Source organism: Callithrix jacchus, chromosome 4 (assembly GCF_049354715.1).
Source record: "Callithrix jacchus isolate 240 chromosome 4, calJac240_pri, whole genome shotgun sequence".
NCBI lineage: Eukaryota > Metazoa > Chordata > Mammalia > Primates > Cebidae > Callithrix > Callithrix jacchus.
The window spans coordinates 165,509,946-165,532,451 of NC_133505.1; the positions used below are offsets into that span (position 1 = coordinate 165,509,946).

The following is a 22,506-nucleotide window of genomic DNA, read 5'->3' on the forward strand; positions in this document are numbered from 1 at the left end:
AACAGAGAGAGACTCCATTTCAAAAAAGGAAAAAGAAAGTGACTGTTTAATAGGCCCCCAAGTAATTTTTTAAATATATGTTAGGTGAAGTAGCAAAGTTAGTAAAGAATTATGATGGAACTTGTTCAGATCACTAATAACTAGAAAACAAGCTGAAAATTCATCTTTCCTCTTTTGGCATCTGCTAAACATATAGAGATGGTGCCCTCTTCTGGCTCCTCTCTGTAAATGCACATCTTTTACTTTATTTTTTAACAACCATGACATTTTATTACTTGATATACAAGCGTAAAAGCAGAAAGATGACAATATTAATATTAATACTCAAGTTAAAATGTTTAAACATAATATATAAGCAATATACTCAGACTTTCACTCTATTTCTAATAATTGGGGGACTAAAATAATTTAGAAAGGCTAAGCTTTAACATGGCCTCTGATAATTGTCTCAGTGATCCATCATGTAACTAATCAGGATAATTATTGTATCCTATAATTTTGAAGGAAAATAACCTTTATTCCTCCCTCCAGCAGTAAACGTGATAGAGTTCTTCAAGCGACTTTTCCGAGTTGAATTCTTCTGCCTGGGCAGTTTAGAAGCGATACGATCCATCGCATCACAAGGTTATGGGAACAGCATCAGATGGGCTGTGTGGGCTTGAAACCCTCGGGCTCACGAGTTCAGAGAAGCAGGTGCCAGTCAATACGTGGCTGACTCTATCACAATGCCCCGCCTGCCTTTCCTCTTGGCTGGTGTGCTCAGTAAACACCTCTCACCCCTGCACTTCATCAAAAGGAAGATTCTGTAAAGCTCTCTTTGAATTACAAATGGAGGCCCTAGTTTATGTGCTTATACTCCTAACAGGATATCTTTATGAAGTCATGCTTATTTCCCATATAAAAATTTTGTATATGCTTTTGTTTTATTTTACTTTCTTTATTTGTTTATTTTTGAGGCAGCGTCTGTCTTTGTCACCTAGGCGGGCGTGCAGTGGTGGGATTCTGACTCACTGCAGCCTCAAGCTGCTAGGCTCAAGCAATTCCCCTCGCATCCGCCAGGTGACTGGGACCGCAGGCGTACACCACCGTGCCTGGCTAAATTTTTTATTTTGTTTTCTTTTGTTGAGACGGAGTCTCGCTCTGTTGCGGAGGCTGGAGTACAGTGGTGCAATCTCAGCTCACTGCCAGCTTTGCCTACCTTCAAGTGACTCTCCTACCTCAGCCTCCCAAGTCATTGGGATTACAGGTGCACGCCACCACACTCAGCTAATTTTTGCATTTTTAGTAGAGATGGGGTTTCACCAGGTTGACTGAGCTGGTTTTGCACTCCTGACCTCAAATGATCCACTTGTCTCAGCCTCCCAAAGTGTTGGGATTACAGGTGTGCCACCACGCCCAGACTTTTATTTTTCTGTAGAGACAGGGTTGCACCATGTTGCCCAGGCTGGTCTCGAATTCCTGAGCTCAGGTGATCCACCTGCCCCTTCCTCCCAAATTGCTGAAATTGTAGACATGAGCCACTGCATCTGGCCTGCTTTTGTTTCATTTTAAAGGAAGGGTGGATCCTATTTTTGAATATTTTTTTACTACTCTCCTTAAGAGGAAAGATAAAACAAACACATCACCTCTAAAAGCAGTGTGCACCTTGGAAGTGTTTTCCCAGCAGATTGGATTGCTTGTCATATCCCTCAGAGATTTTTAGATGGGTCCATTTAAACTAAGTGGAGCCAAGACTATCAAATCAGATTTTATGATTAATGTCATAAAACCTTGCCCTTCAAAGGTTTTGCTTTCTCCCTGTGTTTCTAGATAATCTTCTTCCTAAGACAGGTTCTTAATTTTATTCATTGTTTTTTATTTTTTGTTTTTTGAGATGGGGTTTCACTCTTGTCACCCAGGCTGGAATGCAGTGGCTTGATAATGGCTCACTGCAACCTCCACCTCCCAGGCTCAAGCAATTCTCCCTTTTAGCCTCCCAAGTAGGTGGGACCACAGGCATACGCCAGCATGTCTGGATAATTTTTGTATTTTCAGTAGAGACCGGGTTTTGCCATATTGTCCAGGCTGGTCCTGAACTCCTGGGCTCAAGTGCCACCCACCTCAGCCTCCTAAAGTGCTGGGATTACAGGCATGAGCCACCACGCCTGACTGATTTTATTCATTTTTGATTTCATGATGCCTTTAGCTTTACACACAGTAGCAACTCAAAAATTGAATTGATTAGAAGGTCCAAGTCACTTTGAATACATGAATTTAACCTAGACGTTTTTTGTATCTCAAGTATCTAACTGGGTGACTGGAATTTCCCCGATGTTCTCTGAGTGCCAGCGTTCCTTCCAGGACTTCTGTGTCTCTTCTGATGTCCTGTGAGCCCTGTCCATCACTCCTTGATAATGAGGTCCCTTTAGGCAGCCCACATCTTGGTCCTGAGTTGTCATGACTACCCCACTACTAACTTGCTTCATTGGGGTTTCGATTCACTGCTTTTGGAGCGGAGGAAGAATCATGATTAGGTGGGCTGGTTATTGGGCTCGTCAATAATTCAGTTTACTAAAGGCTCCCTGCTCTTTTGGGAGTTGGCAAACAACAAGCCTGCAGGCCAAATCTGGCCCATCACCTGCTTTTGTAAATAAAGTTTTATTGGAACACGGCCATGTTTACCCATTCTCTTATCTATGGCTGTGTTTGCAACAGGTTGAGTAGTTGCAATGGAGATATGGCTGGCAAAGCCTGAGATTTTCTACCTAAAAATTTACAGAAAAAGTTTGCTGACGTCTACACTAGATGATCAGCTGATAACATACGACAATATTTTCATGACCATCATTTTTTCTATTTCAATGAACACAATGGAAATCAAGGGGAAGTCACTGAACTGAAGGGATTTCTGAATGAAGGATTCATGTGTTCATATGTTTAGACAAAATTACTCTTTAGGGTAGTTTTTAGGGAGTAATTTGGCACTGTGAAACTATCTCTTCATATGAATGATTTTTTCAAGGGCAGACACATATATACTTAAATAGAAAATAATTTTGAATTTAGGAACTTCATGTTCATTTTTTAAATTGTGGCAAACTATGCACAATATGAAATTTGCCATTTTAGCCATTTTAAGCATTACTTTGATTGGCATTAACTATACCTGCATTGGGCAAACATCACCAGCATCTGTCTCTGGAGCTTTTCCATCCTGCTGTATTGAAACTCTGTACCCATTAAACAATAACTCTCCATCCTCCCCTTCCCCCCACTGACCTACATTCTGTCTTTATGAATTTAACTGCTCTAGGTACCACATATAAGTGGAATCATAATGTATTTGTTCTTTTGCGTCTGGCTTATTTCACTTAGCAACATGGCCTCAAGGTTCATTCATGTTGTACAGAATGCATCAGAAGTTCATTCCTTTTTAGGGGTGAATAATATTCTGTTTCCTGGATATGCCATGTTTCGTTGATCCTTTCATCTGTTGATGGACATTTGGGTTGTTTCTGCCTCTTTGCCATTGTGAATAATGCTGCTGGGCACGTTGTTGTTCAAATATTTATTAGAGTTCCTGCTTTAAATTCTTTTGTGTGTATACTCAGAAGTGGAATTACTGGATCAAATGGTAATTCTATGTTTGATTTATTGAGGAAATGCCATGGAATTTTCAACATCTGCTGCCCCATTTTATTATACTTCTCCACTAGCACTGCACAAGGGGTCTAGTTTTTTCACATCTGCACTAACACTTATTTTATTAACACTTATTTTTACAACACTTATTTTCTATTTTCTTGATAGCGTGCACCCTAATGAGTGTGAAGTGGTATTGTGGTTTTGATTTGCATTTCCCTAATAATTAGTGATGTTGAACATCTTTTCATGTGCTTATTGGCCACTTGTATATCTTTGGAGAAATGTCTATTCAAGTCCTTTGCCTATTTTTGAATTGGATTGTTTAATTTCTTTCTTTAAAAAAATGAACAAAGCTGGAGGACTCATGCTTCCTGACCTCAAAACTTACTACAAAGCTATGGTAATCAAAACAGTGTGGTACTGACAGACATATAGACCAATGGAATCAAATAGCCTAGAAATAAAGCCGTGCACGTATGGTCAAATGATTTTTGAAAAGGGTGCTAAGACCATAGAGTAGGGAAAGGACAGTCTTTTCAACAAATGGCACTGGAAAAACTGGATATCCACATACAAAAGAAAGAAGTTGGGTTATTTCCCTTAGCAAGTGCTAAGTAAAATAAGGTAAGCCTGACTCTTACCTAACAACGTATACAAAAATTATCCCCAAACACACCAAAGACCTAAATGTAAGAGCTCTTGTTTTCTTAGAATAAAACAGGGAGGCTGGGTGTGGTGGTTCACGCCTATAATCCCAGCACTTTGGGAAGCCGAGGTAGGTGGATTGATTGAGCCTGGGAGTTCAAGACCAGCCTGGGCAACATGGTGAAACCCTGTCTGTATAAAAAAACCCAGAAAAAATTAGTTGAGCATTGTGGTGCATGCTTGTGGTCCAAGCTACTTGGGAGACTGAGGTGGGAGAATCACTTGAATATGGGAGGTTGAACCTGTAGTGAGCCAAGATCATGCCACCGCACCCCAGCCTGGGTGATGGAACCATACCCTGTCTCAAATCAATCATCAGGAACAAAGATTCACGACACTGGATCTGGTGTGATTTCTTAGCTGTGACGGCAAAGGCTCAGGGAACAAAATGAAAAATAGAGAAACTTGGACATCATCAATATGAAAACCTTTTGTGCACCAAAGGACACTATTAACAAAATAGAAAGGTAAGTGACAGAATGAGAGATCGTTTCAGATCACATATCTGATAAGAGATTAACATCCGGCATATATAGAGAACCCTCGTGCCCATATTCATTTTTTAGAGAAAATCCAAAGGATGCTGCAAAGCAGTTTACACCCTCTAGCTCCAGGCACTCACTGAGCCTGAACCAGTCACCCTCGGCCTTGAGTGTATATAGGTGGCAGACTTACTGCCCCGAGTGTTTACCTGACAGGACATGGGTAGCTTCATTAAAGGGAAAAGGTACCGTTCTCTCCTGTCGCTAAGCAGAAGAGTAATGTCTGGTGCCAGAAGGACGCCAGATGGGGATGCTTCATGCCCATAGGATTGTAAAGCTGCCATTAGTAATTGTTGCTCCCTCGAAGGCACTGCTTGCTGATTCACAGTCCTGCACTGAGTCTCTTTCGTCCTGGGACAGTGGCTTGGAGCCATTGCTATCTTAGCTCAAATTTTCCTAGGGACTAAAATATGCTTCAGATGGCTCTGGGCTGGGTGTGGTGGCTCACACCTGTAATCCCAGCATTTTGGGAGGCAGAGCTGGGTGGATAACATGAGGTCAGGAGTTTGAGACCAGCCTGGCCAACATGGTGAAATCCGGTCTCTATTAAAATTAGAAAAATTAGCTGGGCCTGGTGATCGGTACCTGTAATCCCAGCTACACGGGAGGCTGAGGCGGGAGAATCACTTGAACACAGGAGGCAGAGGCTGCAGTGAGCTGAGATCATGCCACTGTACTCCAGCCTGGATGACAGAGCGAGACTCTATCTAAAATAATAAAACTGTCTCTGGACTCCTGTTCCAAAACCATTTGTGGCTGGATATTATGATGCTTTACATGCTGAGGGATTTTTCTAGGTTGAACTTTTAGAGAGATTTTCCATTTTGAATATGTGAGCTATAGATTAGTTTCAAACTATTGCTACAGGGACCTCTTCTCCCCAGTAAGGAAAAGAGTTCTAAACACAGTGTAGTTGTCCAACACCCACTCCAAACGCTGGCTGTGCTCATCTTGCTCTAGCATTTGCCAAGTACTCAAACTTCAGTGTGGGCCAACCCTCAGGATTGTCACAGTGGCACAGGTCGGACACTGCACAAGAGAGCCACTTCCAAGGGGGTATTGTTCAAATAATACATTCATGTATTAAGTATGATGTTTGTTTATGTCAGATACAGCAAAATATGTTGTTCTAACAAGACCCATATATTATGACAAATTTCCTAGGGTCGACATACGGTCTCTTGAGGAAGGGGCACATTTGCCCAGGCCCCACGTAGATAGCCTCACCTGGGCTTTGCTTTGGTGGCATATGGAACTCCAGGGTATGGTTTCTTACACAGGATGTTACTCCCACTCCACAGGCACCAGCAGAGAGGTGGCCATGGGGAAAGCCACCTGCCCCCTGACTGCCCGTCTCAGCACCACAGCATGACCCATGCCATGTGGTGTGCGTGAGCTTCTGCACACGGGGCTGCTGTGCGGCCTTTCAGTGGAGGAGGGATTTGCTCATCCTGCTTTGAAAGAGGCCTAACCGCACTGATGATGCGGTTCAGGACCTGAAAACTCTCAGCTATGAGCAGCATGGCATGGCGGGTTGATTGAGTCACTGTGGGACATTCCAGGGAGTCTGCCCTGTGGCCTCTTTCCCTGAGGACAAAGTCACCGGGAGAAGACAGGTGAAACCACAGGGCCTGCATCTGCTGCAGGAATTGCAGTCCAGGGCGCTGGCGAGGTTGGGGGTTCGCATCCTCAGCTGACATCATGACAGAGCCCAGTTTGAGGTGGGCATCCATGTGTAGGGGTTTGTATCAGTAGCTGAAATAAGTTGCTTCATCCCTTTTATTTCTAGGCTGAGAAATGGATGCATAGATGTATAATGACTTGTCACAGATGCCAGCTGCAGGGGCGGGACTGTTTTTTTTTTTTTATTTCAAACAATATCCTTTAGATTTTTAATGTCACTTACTGAAACAGCAATCATAACAGAAATTTATGAGAGCCTTCTAGTTAGAAAAAATAAATCCACTTTTTAAGGTTTCCATACATGTGATGATCTCCGTATGTCATCAAGCAGGCATATAGTATTTTCTTCTCACCAAACACTGTGTCTGTCCTAGTATTATCAGTCACAAGAAACCTTTTGTTATCATTACTCCCTCAAGATTCAATTCTTACTAGGAGTCCTGGGCAAACACAGAAGTGACCTGGCAGTTACATCATTCTTTGTAAATGAAAAAGACCCTGCTATCTGAAAATAATGAAAGGCTCTGTTTAAATTAATGTGGGTTTTTTTTTTGTCAAGTGTTCATTTTATGTAGTTCTGATCCAAACAGAGTTCTTGCTAGCTTTAAAAAGATCTCAAGAGATTATGCACAGGGCAGCAACTTAATTCTTTTTTTTTTTGAGACGGAGTTTCACTCTTGTTACCCAGGCTAGAGTGCAATGGCACGATCTCGGCTCACTGCAACCTCCGCCTCCTGGGAACAGGCAATTCTCCTGCCTCAGCCTCCTGAGTAGCTGGGATTACAGGCACGTGCCACCATGCCCAGCTAATTTTTTTGTATTTTTAGTAGAGACAGGGTTTCACCTTGTTAGCCAGGCTGGTCTCGAACTCCTGACCTCAAGTGATCCACCTACCTCAGCCTCCCAAAGTACTGGGATTACAGCCATGAGCCACCACGCCTGGCCCAAATTTTCCTAAATTAATAACAACAATAAAGGAATAAATAAGTGAGTCACCACCTCTACCCTCAACAGGGCCCACAGGGTTGTGAGGATTCACACCAACTATAGACTGAGGCAGCCGGGAGTCAAGAGCCGCCATGTTTTATTTCCAAATAAAATAGTTTCCATAAGGTGTCAGCAGCAGCACTGAAAATCTCAAATCACACTGAACCCTAAATCACACACACACTGAACCCTAAATCACACACACACTGAACCCTAAATCACACACACAGGGTTCAGTGTGATTTGAGATTTTCAGTGCTGCTGCTGACACCTTATGGAAACTGTTTTATTTGGAAATAAAACATGGCGGCTCTTGACTGCCGGCTGCCTCAGTCTATAGTTGGTGTGAATCCTCACAACCCTGTGGGCCCTGTTGAGGGTAGAGGTGGTGACTCACTTATTTATTCCTTTATTGTTGTTATTAATTTAGGAAAATTTGGGCCAGGCGTGGTGGCTCATGGCTGTAATCCCAGCACTTTGGGAGGCTGAGGTAGGTGGATCACTTGAGGTCAGGAGTTCGAGAGCAGCCTGGCTAACAAGGTGAAACCCTATTTCTACTAAAAATACAGAAATTAGCCAGCAAGGAGGTGTGCACCTATAATCCCAGCTACTCTGGAGCCTGAGGTAGGAGAATCGCTTGAACCAGGGCAGCAAAGGTTGTAGTGAGCTGGGATTGGGCCACTGCACTCCAGCCTGGGTGACAGAGGGAGACTCTGTCTCAAAAACAAACAAACAAAAAATAATGTCATAAAAAATAAACACATTTTGTTTTGTAGAGATGGGATTTTGCCATGTTACCTAGGCTTGTCTTGAACTCCTGGGCTCAAGCAATCCTCCCAGCTCAGCCTCCCAAAGTGCTGGGATTGCAGGTATGAGCCACCACACCCGGTGCCACTTCTTCTTACCTCTGTCAAAGTACCTGTGTGTATTGCATTTAATTAACGTGAACGAATTAACGAAATCCATTGTGCAAAACCGATGACCTTGTGTTAACACACATGTGCTTATACAGCTCAAATGAAGTCGTGCTTCTTGCTATTTTTTTTTTTTTTTTTTGAGACAGAGTTTTGCTCTTGTTACCCAGGCTGGAGTGCAATGGCGCTATCTCGGCTCACTGCAACCTCCGCCTCCTGGGTTCAAGCAATTCTCCTGCCTCAGCCTCCTGAGTAGCTGGGACTACAGGTGCGTGCCACCATGCCCAGCTAATTTTTTTGTATTTTTAGTAGAGACGGGGTTTCACCATGTTGACCAGGATGGTCTCGATCTCTTGACCTTGTGATCCACCCGCCTCGGCCTCCCAAAGTGCTGGGATTACAGGCGTGAGCCACCGCTCCCGGCCGCTTCTTGCTATTTTTAAACCTGCCCGTCTGCTCACTTACTGCTCGGCCCCTCTCCCTCGGGGTCCTGAGACGCATACACAAGCGCACAGGCATTGCTTCCTGAAGATTTAAACAGTGAGATGTAAGTGACAAATATGAAATATTGAAAAATTAAGAAATGTTACTGAGCTTTCCGGGAGGTGGCTGTTGGTCTCTATGTGCTGGTTTTCTGCCGGGCTTTGTATTAGGAAAATGCTCAGCCAGAAGCAGACGGCGACCTGGTGTCCGATGGCCCTGGGCTGTCCCCATTCTGATCTTGTTCCCAGCCCCTCCCTCCCTCAGTTATATTTGTCCACTTTCTGACTTTCTGCAGGCTTTTTAGGCGAGCTGTGGTACAACATCCAGCTTTGCAACTGTTAGACAGACGTTGGGACTTTGGGCCCATGATGCCATATCCCTGAACCTCGCTTTTCATTTATAGAATTGGGATGACACCTGGCAGCCGCTGAGCAGCAAATGTGAGCAAAACGCTCTGCGCCGGGCCTGGCAGGCAAAGCTGCCAACCAGCCGTGCACCCGAGACAAGTCCTGGCAGCCGCAGACCCGGGCTCTGGCCCGCAGCTGCTCCTGTCTCTGGCAAAGATGGGAATCCCTGCTAGAGCCACTTGCCAGCCAGGCCAGGCAGGATGGGGGCCCTTGGTCCAAAGACATCTGAAGGGATGTCTGTCTGTGGGCAGCTCACAGCTCCTTGTGTGAATGCTGACATGTTAACAAGAAGTCAAGACTTGGGGCTCTTTAAGGAAGCTTCTAGGAAGAAACAACTGAGGAATCAAAGAAAAGAAAAATGACAGCTGACAGTGGGCTGGAAAAGCCACAAAGGGCAGTGCCCAGCTTCCCTGAGCACTCAAATCCGCCTGGTCTTGCTTCACTGGAATTGGGGCTCTGTGTCTCCAGCAACCTCTGGCCTGCTGAGAGCCACAGGCCACAGCTGGGGCAGTGAAGGCAGGGGACGGATGGACACCTGCCGGTCCCCCTGCCTGCTCTCCTATGTCCTGTGAGCTAACAGTAGGTTTTGCATTATTATTATTATTATTAATTATTTTGATCCGGAGTCTCACTCTGTTACCCAGGCTGGAGTGCAGTGGTGCAGCCTCAGCTCACTGCAACCTCTGCCTCTTGAGTTCAAGCGATCCTCCCACCTCAGCCTTCCGAGAAGCTGTGATTACAAGCATGCGCCATCACACCTGGCTAGGCTAATTTTTGTATTTTTAGTATAGACAGGGTTTCACTGTGTTGGCCAGTCTGGTCTCGAACTCCTGACCTCAAGTGATTCGCCCACCTTGGCCTCCCAAAGTGCTGGGATTACAGGCGTGAACCACCATGCCTGGGCTGGGTTTTACATTTTTAAATGGTTAAAAAAACCCACAAAATCTAAAGAATAATCTTTGTGACACATTCAAATTTCAGTGTCCATGAAGTTTCATGGGAACGGGCACACCTGCCCTTTAGTGCTGTCTGTGACTGCTGTCACAGGGACGAATTGAGCAGCCGTGACGGGCCCCTCCCCTCTGAGGCCAGTGGAACGCAACGTTCCCCTCCAGCCTTGACACAGGCCCTGCCTGTGCCCCGCGTCGCCACAGCCGGCAGGTGGCAGCAGAGAGCCACGCGCTCGCCCGAGTGCGGGAGCCGTAGCGGGGGCGCCGAGGAATTCGACCCTGGCCGAAGCGGAGGATTCCTAAGCGGGGTCTGAGATGTGGGCCTGAGGTAGAACTGCCCGCAGGGAATAGTAAGAGGAGACGAGGTGGGGGTGACAGTAATCGTACAGGCAGGGCTGGCCTTACCGGCTAAGCAGGACAATAGGGACAATTGGTTTGCTGGAGTGAAAGGGTAAGGCCTGCAGGCAGAGAGGGGGCGCTTCCCCGCAGCTGGGGCACTCTGGATGCCACGTGGGCCTGGACTTTAGGCCGCCCGCTGTAGGGAGTCATTGAAGGGCTCCAGGCTATAGCCTGATAGGATCGGATTCTCCAAGAGGAATGTGCCTTTTTGGTGGCTGTGCCTCCGGACGCTGTTGCAACAATCAGGGCCAGAGTGACAGTGAAGGCTGTGAGGTCACATGGGTCACAGGGGGACTCAGGACAGGGTGACAGAGCTGTAAGGTCACATGGGGCAAGAAGGACCCAGGACAGGGTGACAGGGCTGTAAGGTCATATGGAATAGGAAGGTCACATAGAGCAGGGGGTCCCGGGACAGGGTGACAGTGAAGGCCATAAGGTCACATGGGCTGAAGGGCACTGGGACAGGTTGACGGTGAGGGCTATAAGGTCACATAGAGTAGGGAGGACTCAGGACAGGGTGACAGGGCTGTAAGGTCACATAGAGCAGGAGATGTGGGGCAGGGTGACAGTGAGGGCTGTAAGGCCACATGGGGCAGGGGGACCCAGGGACAGGAGCACCCTGTGGTATGTCCCCACCCACGGACTGCTCTGCGCTTGCTGTCTCTGGGGTCTGCCCTCCCTGAGATAGGCAGGATGGGCAGTGTGGCTGCTGTTCTTGCTTCCACAGCCAGCACGCTGCAGTCAGGTTCTCTCTCTCGCGTGGACCTGGATGTTTTCTGTAGGCAGCCCCTGCAGGTGCCAGCTTTCGTCTATTACCCGCTGGTTCTACTAGTTGAGTGCTGGAGCTTCAGGCGTCATTCTGTCTTAGAGAGGCATTTCTTAATGGGGAGGGAAGGGTCACGGGCACCTTATAATATCCCAAGAATGCCAGATGTACCCCAGATGAACCCCAGAAAATGCACACAGGCAGGTGGCCTGGAAACTTTAGCTATGATATCAAAGGCTCCTGCGCTCCCCGAGGCCAGCCTGGTTAAGGACCCCGACCTGGGGGCTGCCTCCTTCCTTTGAGGCTTGAGGCTTGGTGTTGAGAGCTTAACATCGGATGCCGTTCGCCCTCCCAAAGGCCAGCCCATCTGACTTTCTCACTGTCCTTGTCCTTCAGTGTGTCTTATGGAAATGATGTTTCCATATGTAAATGTTTCTTTGAAATGGCTAAAATCCCCCAAGTGCATGTCATGGCACAGGAGCTGGACTGCCTCTGAGGGTGGCAGGCCTGGTGGTCTGGTCTGTGTATTGGGTAGATGGAGCCCCCTGGGAACCTCCCTTAGCAGGAGAAACCTGCTTCCCGGCCCCCTGCTAGGTGAAGACTGAGGTCTTCCTATGCACCTGGCTGGGAAATGTGTTTGTTCACAGAACTGGGAACATGCTGAGTTTTATTTCTGGGATCTTAATACATCATAAAAACCTCTTTTCTTGCAACAAAAGGAGTACTGTATCAGATGCAGTCTTATTTAGCAAATTATTCGCCTCCATAACTAGAAATAAGTAGATTACAGTTTCTAAAAGATTAATTTAATCTTCATCACAAGGCCAGTTTAGAGGAATAGACTCATTTCATTATGAAATGTTCCAGAGGACGAATGGAAGATTTAGGAAAGCTAATCCACATCCACTTTTTTTTTTTTTTTTCTTGAGACGGAGTTTCGCTCTTGTTACCCAGACTGGAGTGCAATGGTGCGATCTTGACTCACCGCAACCTCCACCTCCTGGGTTCAGGCAATTCTCCTGCCTCAGCCTCCTGAGTAGCTGGGATTACAGGCACGTGCCACCGTGCCCAGCTAATTTTTTTTTTTTGTATTTTTAGTAGAGACAGGGTTTCACCATGTTTACCGGGATGGTCTCGATCTCTTGACCTCGTGATTCACCTGCCTCGGCCTCCCAAAGTGCTGGGATTACAGGCTTGAGCCACCGCGCCCGGCCCCACATAACTTTTAACAAAAGCAGTCATTCCCAACAATGATGGCTTCATATGATGTGTGCCACAAAGCTTGAGCAGCAGCTTTAGGGGAGGATAATTTCCAGAACGTAAAATGTATCTTTTCAGTGTACAATGCAGTGATGTTGAGTATGTTTACTAAGTGGTACAGCCATCACCACAAGCTAATTTTGGAACATTTCTATCACTTCAAAATGATCTACTTTTGAATCACAAGAAATGATAGTAGAGAAAATAATTTTAATCTATGATGTCCTGTATTTGAACCAGCTGAGTGCTATTCCTACTAATAAATGACCTCTATTGCTATCTCTTGCAGGCAAACATGAGACAGCTGGAGCGCAGCTCTTGCAATCTTATCAGAAGCTGAGGTGAGTGTTACATGGGGCAGACCGTCCCAGGCCCTCCAGGGCAGGAGCGCAGAGGACGCTGTGAAAGAACTTATAGATCTTTGACTTTCACAAGTCACTGCTTTGGAATGTACCTCTTTTTTTTTTTTTTCTCTTTAAAGATAAAGTTCCTGAAAAAGATTAAAGCAGAGATGTTTCCAGATTCTTGTGAGAAGCTTTACAGATTCTCATGAGAAGCATGGTATTTTCTCACTAAACATTCTTCTGTTTCTTTCTTTTTTTTGAGACGGAGTTTCGCTCCAGGCTTGGAGTGCAGTGGTGCGATCTTGGCTCACTGCAACCTCCACCTCCCTGGTTCAAGGGATTCTCCTGTCCCAGCCTCCTGAGTAGCTGGGATTACAGGCACATGCCACCACGCCTGGCTAATTTTTGTATTTTCAATAGAGACAGGGTTTCACCATGTTGGGCAGGCTGGTCTCAAACTCCTGACCTTGTGATCTGCCCACCTTGGCCTCCCAAAGTGCTGGGATAACTGGCATGAGCCACCGCACCCAGCTATTCTGCTCCGTTTCTTAAATTCTCCTGAAATGTTATAAGGAAACTAAATATTCTCTTTAATGGCACCTTAGTGAAATTCTAAAGCAAGTGTTTGCTTTGATTAATCATGCCTATCTCTAACACCTTCCCCAGCCCCTGGCACGTTAGTGATATTGGTGGAATAAACACTGATATAATTGAATGATGGCCTGAGAGATGTGAACTTCTTTGCACAACATTCTAAAAACCGAGCAGTCATGAAGCTGGCCATCATTCACACACCTGAGGACAGTGAATTTAGGAAAGAATTTCTGAAAGCCCCCGCCAGCCGCTATTTTGTTTGGCCCGTGGTGAAATTCTCCAGTATCAAAACTTTTTCATTTTTTCTCTCCCCTATTCTTTCCCATTTCTTTCTTTCTTTCTTTTTTTGAGATGGAGTCTTGCTCTGTCTCCAGGCTGGAGTACAGTGGCAAGATCGCAGATCACTGCAACCTCCACCTCCCAGGTTCAAGCAATTATCCTGCCTCTCAGCCTCCCAAGTAGCTGAGATTATAGGCATGTGCCACCACACCCAGCTAATTTTTGTATTTTTAGTAGAGAGATGGTTTCACCATATCGGTCGGGCTGGTCTTGAACTCCTGACCTCCGGTGATCTGCCTGCCACTGCTTCCCAAAGTGCTGGGATTATAGGAGTGAGCCACTGCTCCCAGCAGTCTTTCCCATTTCTTTGAGTACAAGCTTCCAGTTTCCTTCGTGGTTGATTTTCACATCCCCAACATTTGTGGCACTTTTGCTGGTATGGTTTGTGCTAAGAACACGGGAGCGCAGGTGGGAGCCAGGAGTTTCCCCACAGCCAGGTGGCAGGTCCAGGCCCAAGCTCCTAGGGCAGTTCAGAACATATGACTGAGCGGCGTGGACTACCCAGGCTGTAGGCAGCATCACCCTCATATCGATACCAGGAAATCATGCCCTGCAAAGAGCATCAGGTCCAAGTAGGGCTGCTGGCTATTTTTCCAAAAAGTGAGGCAGTTAAAAAAAGAAGGCGGAGGCTGGATGTGGTGGCTCACGCCTGTAATCCCAGCACTTTGGGATCCCTGGAGATCAGGAGTTTGAGACCAGCCTGGCCAACATGGTGAAACCCCATCTACTAAAAATATAAAAATTAGCCGGGCGTAGTGGTGGGCGCCTATAATCCCAGCTACTTGGGAGGCTGAGGAAGGAGAATCACTTGAACCCAGGAGGCAGAGGTTGCAGTGAGCTGAGATCATGCCATTGTACTCCAGCCTGGGCAAAGAACAAGACCCCATCTCAAAAAAAAAAAAAAAAGGTGGAGAACTTGAATTACAGAAGTGACACATTTTGTGTATTTGTAAAACTAATGACTTGCATAGTTCACAACCTGTTTCTTATTCCTGTATTTTCCTTTGCAGCAAAATTTCTGTGGTTCCTCCTACTCCACCTCCTCTGAGTGAGAGCCAGTGCGGCCACAGTCCTGGCAGGGTAATGCATCCATTTTGGGCACTTCTCTAGCAGGGGGAAGGGACAAGGAGAGGAAGCAGGGGAGCTTTTGAGGCTGAGGCTGGGCAAGGAACCTCCCAGCAAAGGGATTTGACTGTGCCTGGAGCGGGTCACAAAGCGGGGCAGGGAGTGAGGGCCTCGAGGCTGGACAGGGCTTCTCTCCATCTGGTGGCAGGACCATCTGCATCGTCCGTGACCCCTTCTGCCTGCACCTAAGGTCTCTTTACTCTTGGCATGGCGTCGGCCCTCTTCCCCAACTCTGCTCTGTGCTGGGTGTGTGCGTAGCGTCTCTGGGCTCTAAGGGGAAATAAGGTTGGTTATGGGTGTGTGAGAGTGGGAGTGTCTCTTTTGCGTGTTTGCCAGCTCTAATGTACAGTGGACCAGCACCATTTCTGTCCAAAGAAATTATCTGTGCGATCTTGGGGCAGTTACCTGAGTTTCCCCCCTGAGAGGTGGAAGTAATTATACAGCTGCTGCTTGACTTATGATGGTTATGTCCCAATATACCCATAGTAAGTTGAAAATATTATAAGTCAAAAATATATTTAGCCAGGCGTGGTGGCTCATGCCTGTAGTCCCAGCACTTTGGGAGGCTGAGATGGGTCACTTGAGGCTAGGAGTTTGAGACCAGCCTGGCCAACATGGTGAATCTCTACTAAAAATACAAAAAGTAGCTGATCATGGTGGTGGGTACCTATAGTCCAGCTACTCGGGAGGCTGAGGCAGGAGAATTAATTGAGCCTTGGAGGTGGAGGTTGCAGTGAGCCAAGTGCCACTGCACTCCAGCCTGGGCAACAGAACAAGACTCCATCTCAAAAAAGAAAATCGTATTTAATACACCTAACTTACCAAATACCATAGCTTAGCCTAGCCTGCCTTAAATGTGATCCAAACACTTGCGTTAGCCTACAGTTGGGCAGAATCATTTAATGCAAAGCCTATTTTATAATAATAAAAATAAAAATCTTAAACAAAATGAATAGATCAAAATGCAAAATATGGTTTCTACTGAATATGTATTGCTTTCACACCATCATCAAGTCAGAAAATTGTAAGTCAAGACATCATAAGTCAGAAAGCATCTATATTTGTCCTCCCATAGCTGTTGTGAGAAATTAACAAAATAATCTCTATGCTGGTACTTGGAGAACCATAAAGTGCCATGGAAATACATTGTCTTGGTTATCTTCATCATCATTCTGTAAATCAAAGAGAGCAGTTATATATGGGAGAATACGGGAGCTGATCATACTCTCAGAAGTTATATATGGGAGAATACGGGAGCTGATCATACTCCCAGAAGTAGATATGGGAGAATATGGGAGCTGATCATACTCCCAGGTGACAAGTGCCATCATCTTGAATGCTGGATCCTGAAAGACCAAAATCCTAAAAATATAACTCTAGAAAATCTAAAAAAATTATTTTGAAGAAATTTATTTAAAAAATTTAAAGGGGATTTGAGAAACATATAAAAACGTGACAACAGCCTGGGCAACATAGTGAGACCCCATCTCTCAAAAAAATAACAAAATTAGCTGGGCATGGCAGCACATGCCTATAGACTTAACTACTTAGGAGGCTGAGGGAGGAGGATCCCTTGAGCCCAGGAAGCCAAGGCTACAGTGAGCCGTGATTGCGCCACAGCATTCCAGGCTGGATGACAGAGCAAGACTGTCTCTAAACAAACTAAAACCAAAAACTGACGGAACACTTCACTGGCTGCTTTACACAATAAAACAGCATGCATATTCTTACAAGCATGAACTCTCAGCTGTACTAACGCCAGTCCCATGGGTCTAACAGTTATGAGCAGATGAGCCGTATTTATAAAGAAATATGTCAGAAAGGGAAATGCAGAAACATGTTACTGTGGCTGGTGGTGTGCAGATCCAGCTTCGTAACTGAAATATTGTCATGAACAAAGAAGGTACTTTTCAAACAGTCATTTGACGAGATGCATCAAAAACCACTGTGGGTCACCATTGCATATGCAGTCACCCAAACGGCTGAGATTTCAAGAAATTGTATCTTTTGCAAATACAGATGCACAAAAAGGAGATTTCTTCACTTACTGAGGAAATACCAACATTTTTATGTACATGTCAAAGTCATGTTGTAATGTACTTCCATGGAGTCAATTTGCAGAAAAAAATGCATAACACAAAATTCTAAAAGTCTCTGTGCAATTTTTACCTCCAGCATAGGAAATGATGCAGATGAAATTCATAACATCGGCTGGGCGTGGTGGCTCACGCCTGTAAGCTCAGCACTTTGGGAGACTGAGGTGGGCGGATCACAAGGTCAGGAGTTTGAGACAAGCCTGGACAACATGGTGAAACTCCGTTTCTACTAAAAATGCAAAAATGAGCTGGGTGTGGTGCCTGTAGTCCCAGCTACTTGGGAGGCTGAGGCAGGAGAATCGCTTGAACCTGGGAGGCAGAGGTTTCAATACACTGAGATCATGCTATTGCACTGCAGCCTGGGCCACAAGAGCAAGACTCCATCTCAAAAAAAAAAAAAAAAAAAAAAAAAAGAATGGCTACTCCATAGACAGAACAGCCCTGAGAGCTGTTAGTTGCTCATTTTTATGGTTATTTCTCAAGGATATAATGATATACTAAACAGGGGGTGGAGTATTCATGCCCCCCCTTTTTTAGATTATATAGGGTGACTTCCTGATGTTGCCATGGCATTTGTAAACTGTCATGGCGCTGGTGGGATTGTAGCAGTGAGGACGACCAGAGGTTACTCGGGTCACCAGATTGTCTTTGGTGGGTTTTAGCGGCTTCTTTACTGCAGCCTGTTTTATCAACAAGGTCTTTGTGACGTGTGTCTTGTGCTGACCTCCTGTCTAATGCTGTGACTTAGAATGTTGTAATCATCTGGGAATGCAGCCCAGTAGGTCTCAGCCTCATTTTACCTAGCCCCAATTCAAGATGGAGTTGCTGTGGTTCACATACCTCTGATAATATTACTCTCATTGCAAAGACTCAGGACCCAGGGAGCCTCTGGTCTAAGTCCTGGAGTCCAGTGGCCAATCAGCCTGGAGTTCTCATGTTCAAGGCAGAAGAATAAAAGTCTGTTCCAGCTCTCAGAAACCAATTCACTTTCTGTATTTGCTCTTGGGCTCCTGGTTGAGTAGATGGTGCCTGCTGATATTGTGGGCAGATCTTTCTAACCTAATCATCTCAGACTCACACTAATCTCCTCTGGCAACACCCTCACAGACACACCCAGAATAATGCCTTACCAGGTTTCTAAATATTCCTGAATCCAGTCAAATGGATGCCTAAAATTAAGGTGTCATTAATTAAGTCCATGAGTCCACCTCTTGTCAACCTCATACCCATAGGGGCTTCTTAAGTCATACTTAAATTAATAAAGATGGTAACAAGGTAACAGGTCCCCCTAATATGATGCAACTGTCCTGTAATTGGGATTTTGGGGGTTTTTGATGTTAGGAATTTAGACTTCAGGAATTTTAATCTTTAGGGATTTTGTGTTGATCTTTCAACATTTGGGGTGACGGCATTTGAGACTGTGTCTTTGAGATTATGATCCAAACCCCAAAATATATAATGCTAATAAGGGAGAAGAATCGCATACATTCTTTTTCCATTTCAAACTGAGACTCGGGGGTGACCTTCAAAATCCTGCTCTACTTTTTCCTTGAAATTGTAAATTCTCCAGAGTTGTTCCAGTACCTACATGCTCAAGATGCATTTATTGGACAGATGGATGATTGGATGGATGGTAAGATGGATGGATGTTTGGTGCTAGATGGTTGGATGGACGGACGAATGGATGGGACCCGGAGAGAGAAGCGATCTCCTTTCTGTTATTTTGATCTCCTTTTTCTTCTCTTCTGCTTTGGGAAATGGAGCCCCTCAGCTCCTGCCTGGTCACCTTGTAGCTTTTGCCATTGCCCTCTCCTGTGCCACTCGCTTTCTGCCTCTGTTGACATCCCTTCTGCAGAGAGTTAGGCTGGGGCCACAGGAGAAAAGAGGGTAAACAAGCAGTAATTTCCTTGAGTACAGTCTGTGAGCCAGTGAAATGCCAGGCATCATTTCCAAGGGGTACTTGACATCTTGTCAACAACCCGTTGATAATGCTCCTTCAATGTGAATGTCAAAAGCAGGCAGAGATGCTGAGTAAAAAGGATGCCAAGCCCTGGGGAAGACTGCCGTTCCCCTCCAGGCCTGCATGCACACACCCACGCTCACCTGTACCCCAAGCACCATGCCCACACACCCACAGGCCAGTGTTTTAGGGTTGGCAGCCTGAGCACTGCTGAGGCAAACACAAGTCATTGAGCATAACTCTCATTCTCTCCTTCTGTCTCTGTTTTAGTTACAGGAACTTGGTCAGTTTAGAGGATTTAATAAGTCCATGGAAAATTTGTTTCTGTCTCTTGCCACCCACGTGAAAAGTAAGTGCATGCTTCATGATGTGTTTTCCCACCACCTCCAGGCCAGCTGAGCCCACTGGCCAGGGCCTGGCTGGTGACCTTGGTGGGCACTGTCCCTCAGGCCACTCACTTTGTCTCTGGACCCTGGGGAAAGCCACAGCACCCAGACCTTCGTCTCTTTCCCAACAGAACAGGCGCCTGGTTCCTTGTGGGAAGGGAGATGCCATTTCAGTCCACAAGGCTGGCTCAGTTTCCCCTACTCTTGCCAAAACCTGCCCAGCTCAGCATCATGGGCAAAGGAGCTTAGACTTCCCTGAGGACCAACAGAGAAAGCGTAACGATACAATTTCAGGGCCAGGCTTGGTGGCTCATACCTCTAATCCCAACACTTTTGGAGGCCAAAAGGTGGGTGGATCACTTGAAATCAGGAGTTTGAGACCAGCTTGGCCAACGTGGTGAAACCCCGTCCCCACTAAAAAGTACAAAAATTAGCCGGGCGTGATGGCGGGTGCCTGTAATCCCAGCTTCTGTGAAGGCTGAGGCAGGAGAATCACTTGAACCCAGGAGGCGGAGGTTACAGTGAGCCAAGATCACACCACTGCACTCCAGCCTGGGTGACAGAGAAAGATTCCATCTCAAAAAAAGGTGCAATTTCAGGGAATCTAAGACCAGAACCTTTCAGGCCGTTGGGGCCCAGTATCTATCATCTGCATGGAATGACTTCGCCTTTCTCCTTTTCTCCTGGGTAACTATTTTCCTCGGTTAGCAGTAATCCTGTCATCTGCAGGCGCACGTAACCAGAACCACTTCCGACTGGAATCTTGTGTCTTTCAGTGTTCTTTTTGCTCAGATAATTTTTTCTCTGCTTATCTTAAAATGCCAGTCCTGGAGAACAGACCCTTTCTCATGCCTCCTACGATGCCCAGGGCCGGTCAGGTGTTTAGAAAATGTCCTTAGTGGGCTCAAGGGTCCTTAGGCACAGATTTCTCTTTCACTGTGTTTCTGCTCAGTTTCTCTTCATCATCCGCTTTTCTGCAGTTGCATGCAGATGGTGTCAGGGCTGCTCTTGGCTCTGAGGCAGTCTCTTTATGTGACTTTAATTAGTTGTCTGAATTAATTCCTCATGAGCCCTGTCTCAGCTGTCACATGATGACAATGGACATCAAAGTGCTGCTCTTCAGGTGAGCAGAAACAGTGACTGTCTCTGCAATGATCCGTTCCTTTCGTGTTCAGAGGGAGGAAGCAACTGAATTTCATGGACCTGTTTGCCAAGAGCACTTGGTGACTTAAAAACCACTGCTCCCAGCCTGCTGGGCTGTCTGACAGTACCCCCGCTCTGTGCCCCTCGGCCTGGAATGGACTTTCCAGCTGTCCCAGCTTCCTGTTCTCTTGCGGGAGCTATTTACCCACCCATACCTAGTAGGTGCTAGTCCACCCTTGTCTGTATGTCTTTCTAGATGCACAGCCCTTCTCCAAGTCTATGTGGCTTCTGTAAATTGTCTCCCACCACTGCCACTGTAGGATCAGTGCCTTGGCGTTAGCCCCGACCTTGTCATCCCTCAGCCACCGAAATCCAGAGAAGTGGGACACACGCATCAGCACACAGGTGCCTTCCTGGACACCCCAGCCCTACACACAGGTGCACTGGATATGCTCACAGCTGTCCAACAGCCATCCGTTAGCCTGGCCTGTGCACCTGCTCACACACTTGAGGCTAACCAGCGTAATACCCAGGTGGACAACTAGAGCTAGTCTCTGCGTGGGGTGTGGGGAAATTCACAAGAGCAAAGCAGCAAGCATCCTCAGATATGGGGAGTGACCGAAACCTTATAACCTGCGTGTGCATGTGTGTGCGCGCAGACACACACACACACACACACACACAAACACACACACACACACACACACCCTCAGCCCAGAGGCAGAGAGAAAACCCCAGCTTTCTGGCTCCTGGGAGTGATGCTTGGCCTCTGGCCTTTCCCGAATGCTTCCCCTAGTTGTATATGGACAGGACACGTGACCACACACGCCCTCCTCCCATCTCTGCCACAGGACATCTGGCATCCTGTAGGCACTGACTCCCATTTCTTTGGGTTTTGAGATCTTCTTCTCATGCCCTGTGATCTTTTTGGCTGCCTGTTTCCCCACGAAGTGGGTGCCGAGGGGAGCCTCCTTCTGAGGGGAGGAAGGGAGATTGGTACTTGAGGTCTGCGAGGAGAGGCTGGGGAGAGCCCAGACTTTGCGCTGAGCCAGGCGCTGAAGGGAGGCCTTGTCCATGAGAGGTTTTGAAAGCTGACCTGGAATGACGACCTCTGGCTGCTGCGGCTGCCCAGTGAAGTCAAACCAGCAGGAGGAAGTGAGTGATTGAGCCTGTCTATGACCAGTACCTTTCTAGAAGATGTCGGCATTGTAGTCCCCCTTAGAAGGAGGAAGAAGAAATGAGAAAACTGGTCTTACTCAGGAGCAGCCTGCATTTCTTTCTCTTCCTTATCCTTTGTCCCCCATTAATACTGACCTATAAGCCTATTTCTTAGAGCCCGAATTCTCAGGAAGGCTCATCCTCTCCCCTTGCCTCTGAACTTTAAATGGCCCAAATAGGCCCAGGCTTTGGGGTGGGCACTAAGAAATTGCTGGGGGCCAGTTCTTCCTTAGGGCTTAGAAATCAGCGCCCCTCAAGCCTCACAGTGCGGGCCGGGACTGGCCGTCTGGGCGTGGCTTCGACGGCCTCACAGTGCGGGCCGGGACTGGCCGTCTGAGCATGGCTTTTACTTTGTCCACTTTGAGGACCTGGTGCGTGCTAGTGCCTGGGAGCTGCTGCCTTAAAAAGACACCCAGTGTTTCTGGATGGTCGCTTTGAGGATGTGGGGATGGCATTGCTCTCAGGGGAGGCTAGGAGGCATCCTGGTGGAAAAGCTGGACACCCCAGCAGTTTCCGGGTACCTGTGTTGAATTTCCCTCTGTAGAGGAAAGAGACACCACAGACTCGCTCCTGGGCAGTGC

At 46.6% G+C, this 22,506-nt stretch overlaps 1 protein-coding gene across 15 annotated transcripts in view; it reads left to right on the plus strand.

Annotated features, from left to right (window-relative positions):
• SYTL3 (synaptotagmin like 3) overlaps positions 1–22,506 on the plus strand; it is a 122,372-nt gene that overhangs the window by 43,383 nt on the left and 56,483 nt on the right. For 9 of the 15 annotated variants that reach the window (XM_054254579.2, XM_054254577.2, XM_054254576.2 and 6 more), the window contains 3 exons: positions 13,010–13,061; positions 15,008–15,077; positions 19,449–19,527. In XM_054254579.2, the coding sequence (XP_054110554.1) occupies positions 13,010–13,061; positions 15,008–15,077; positions 19,449–19,527 (201 nt within the window). The remainder of the gene's footprint in view (positions 1–13,009; positions 13,062–15,007; positions 15,078–19,448; positions 19,528–22,506) is intronic. The other 6 variants (XM_078370402.1, XM_078370400.1, XM_054254582.2 and 3 more) reach the window with 1 other exon arrangement.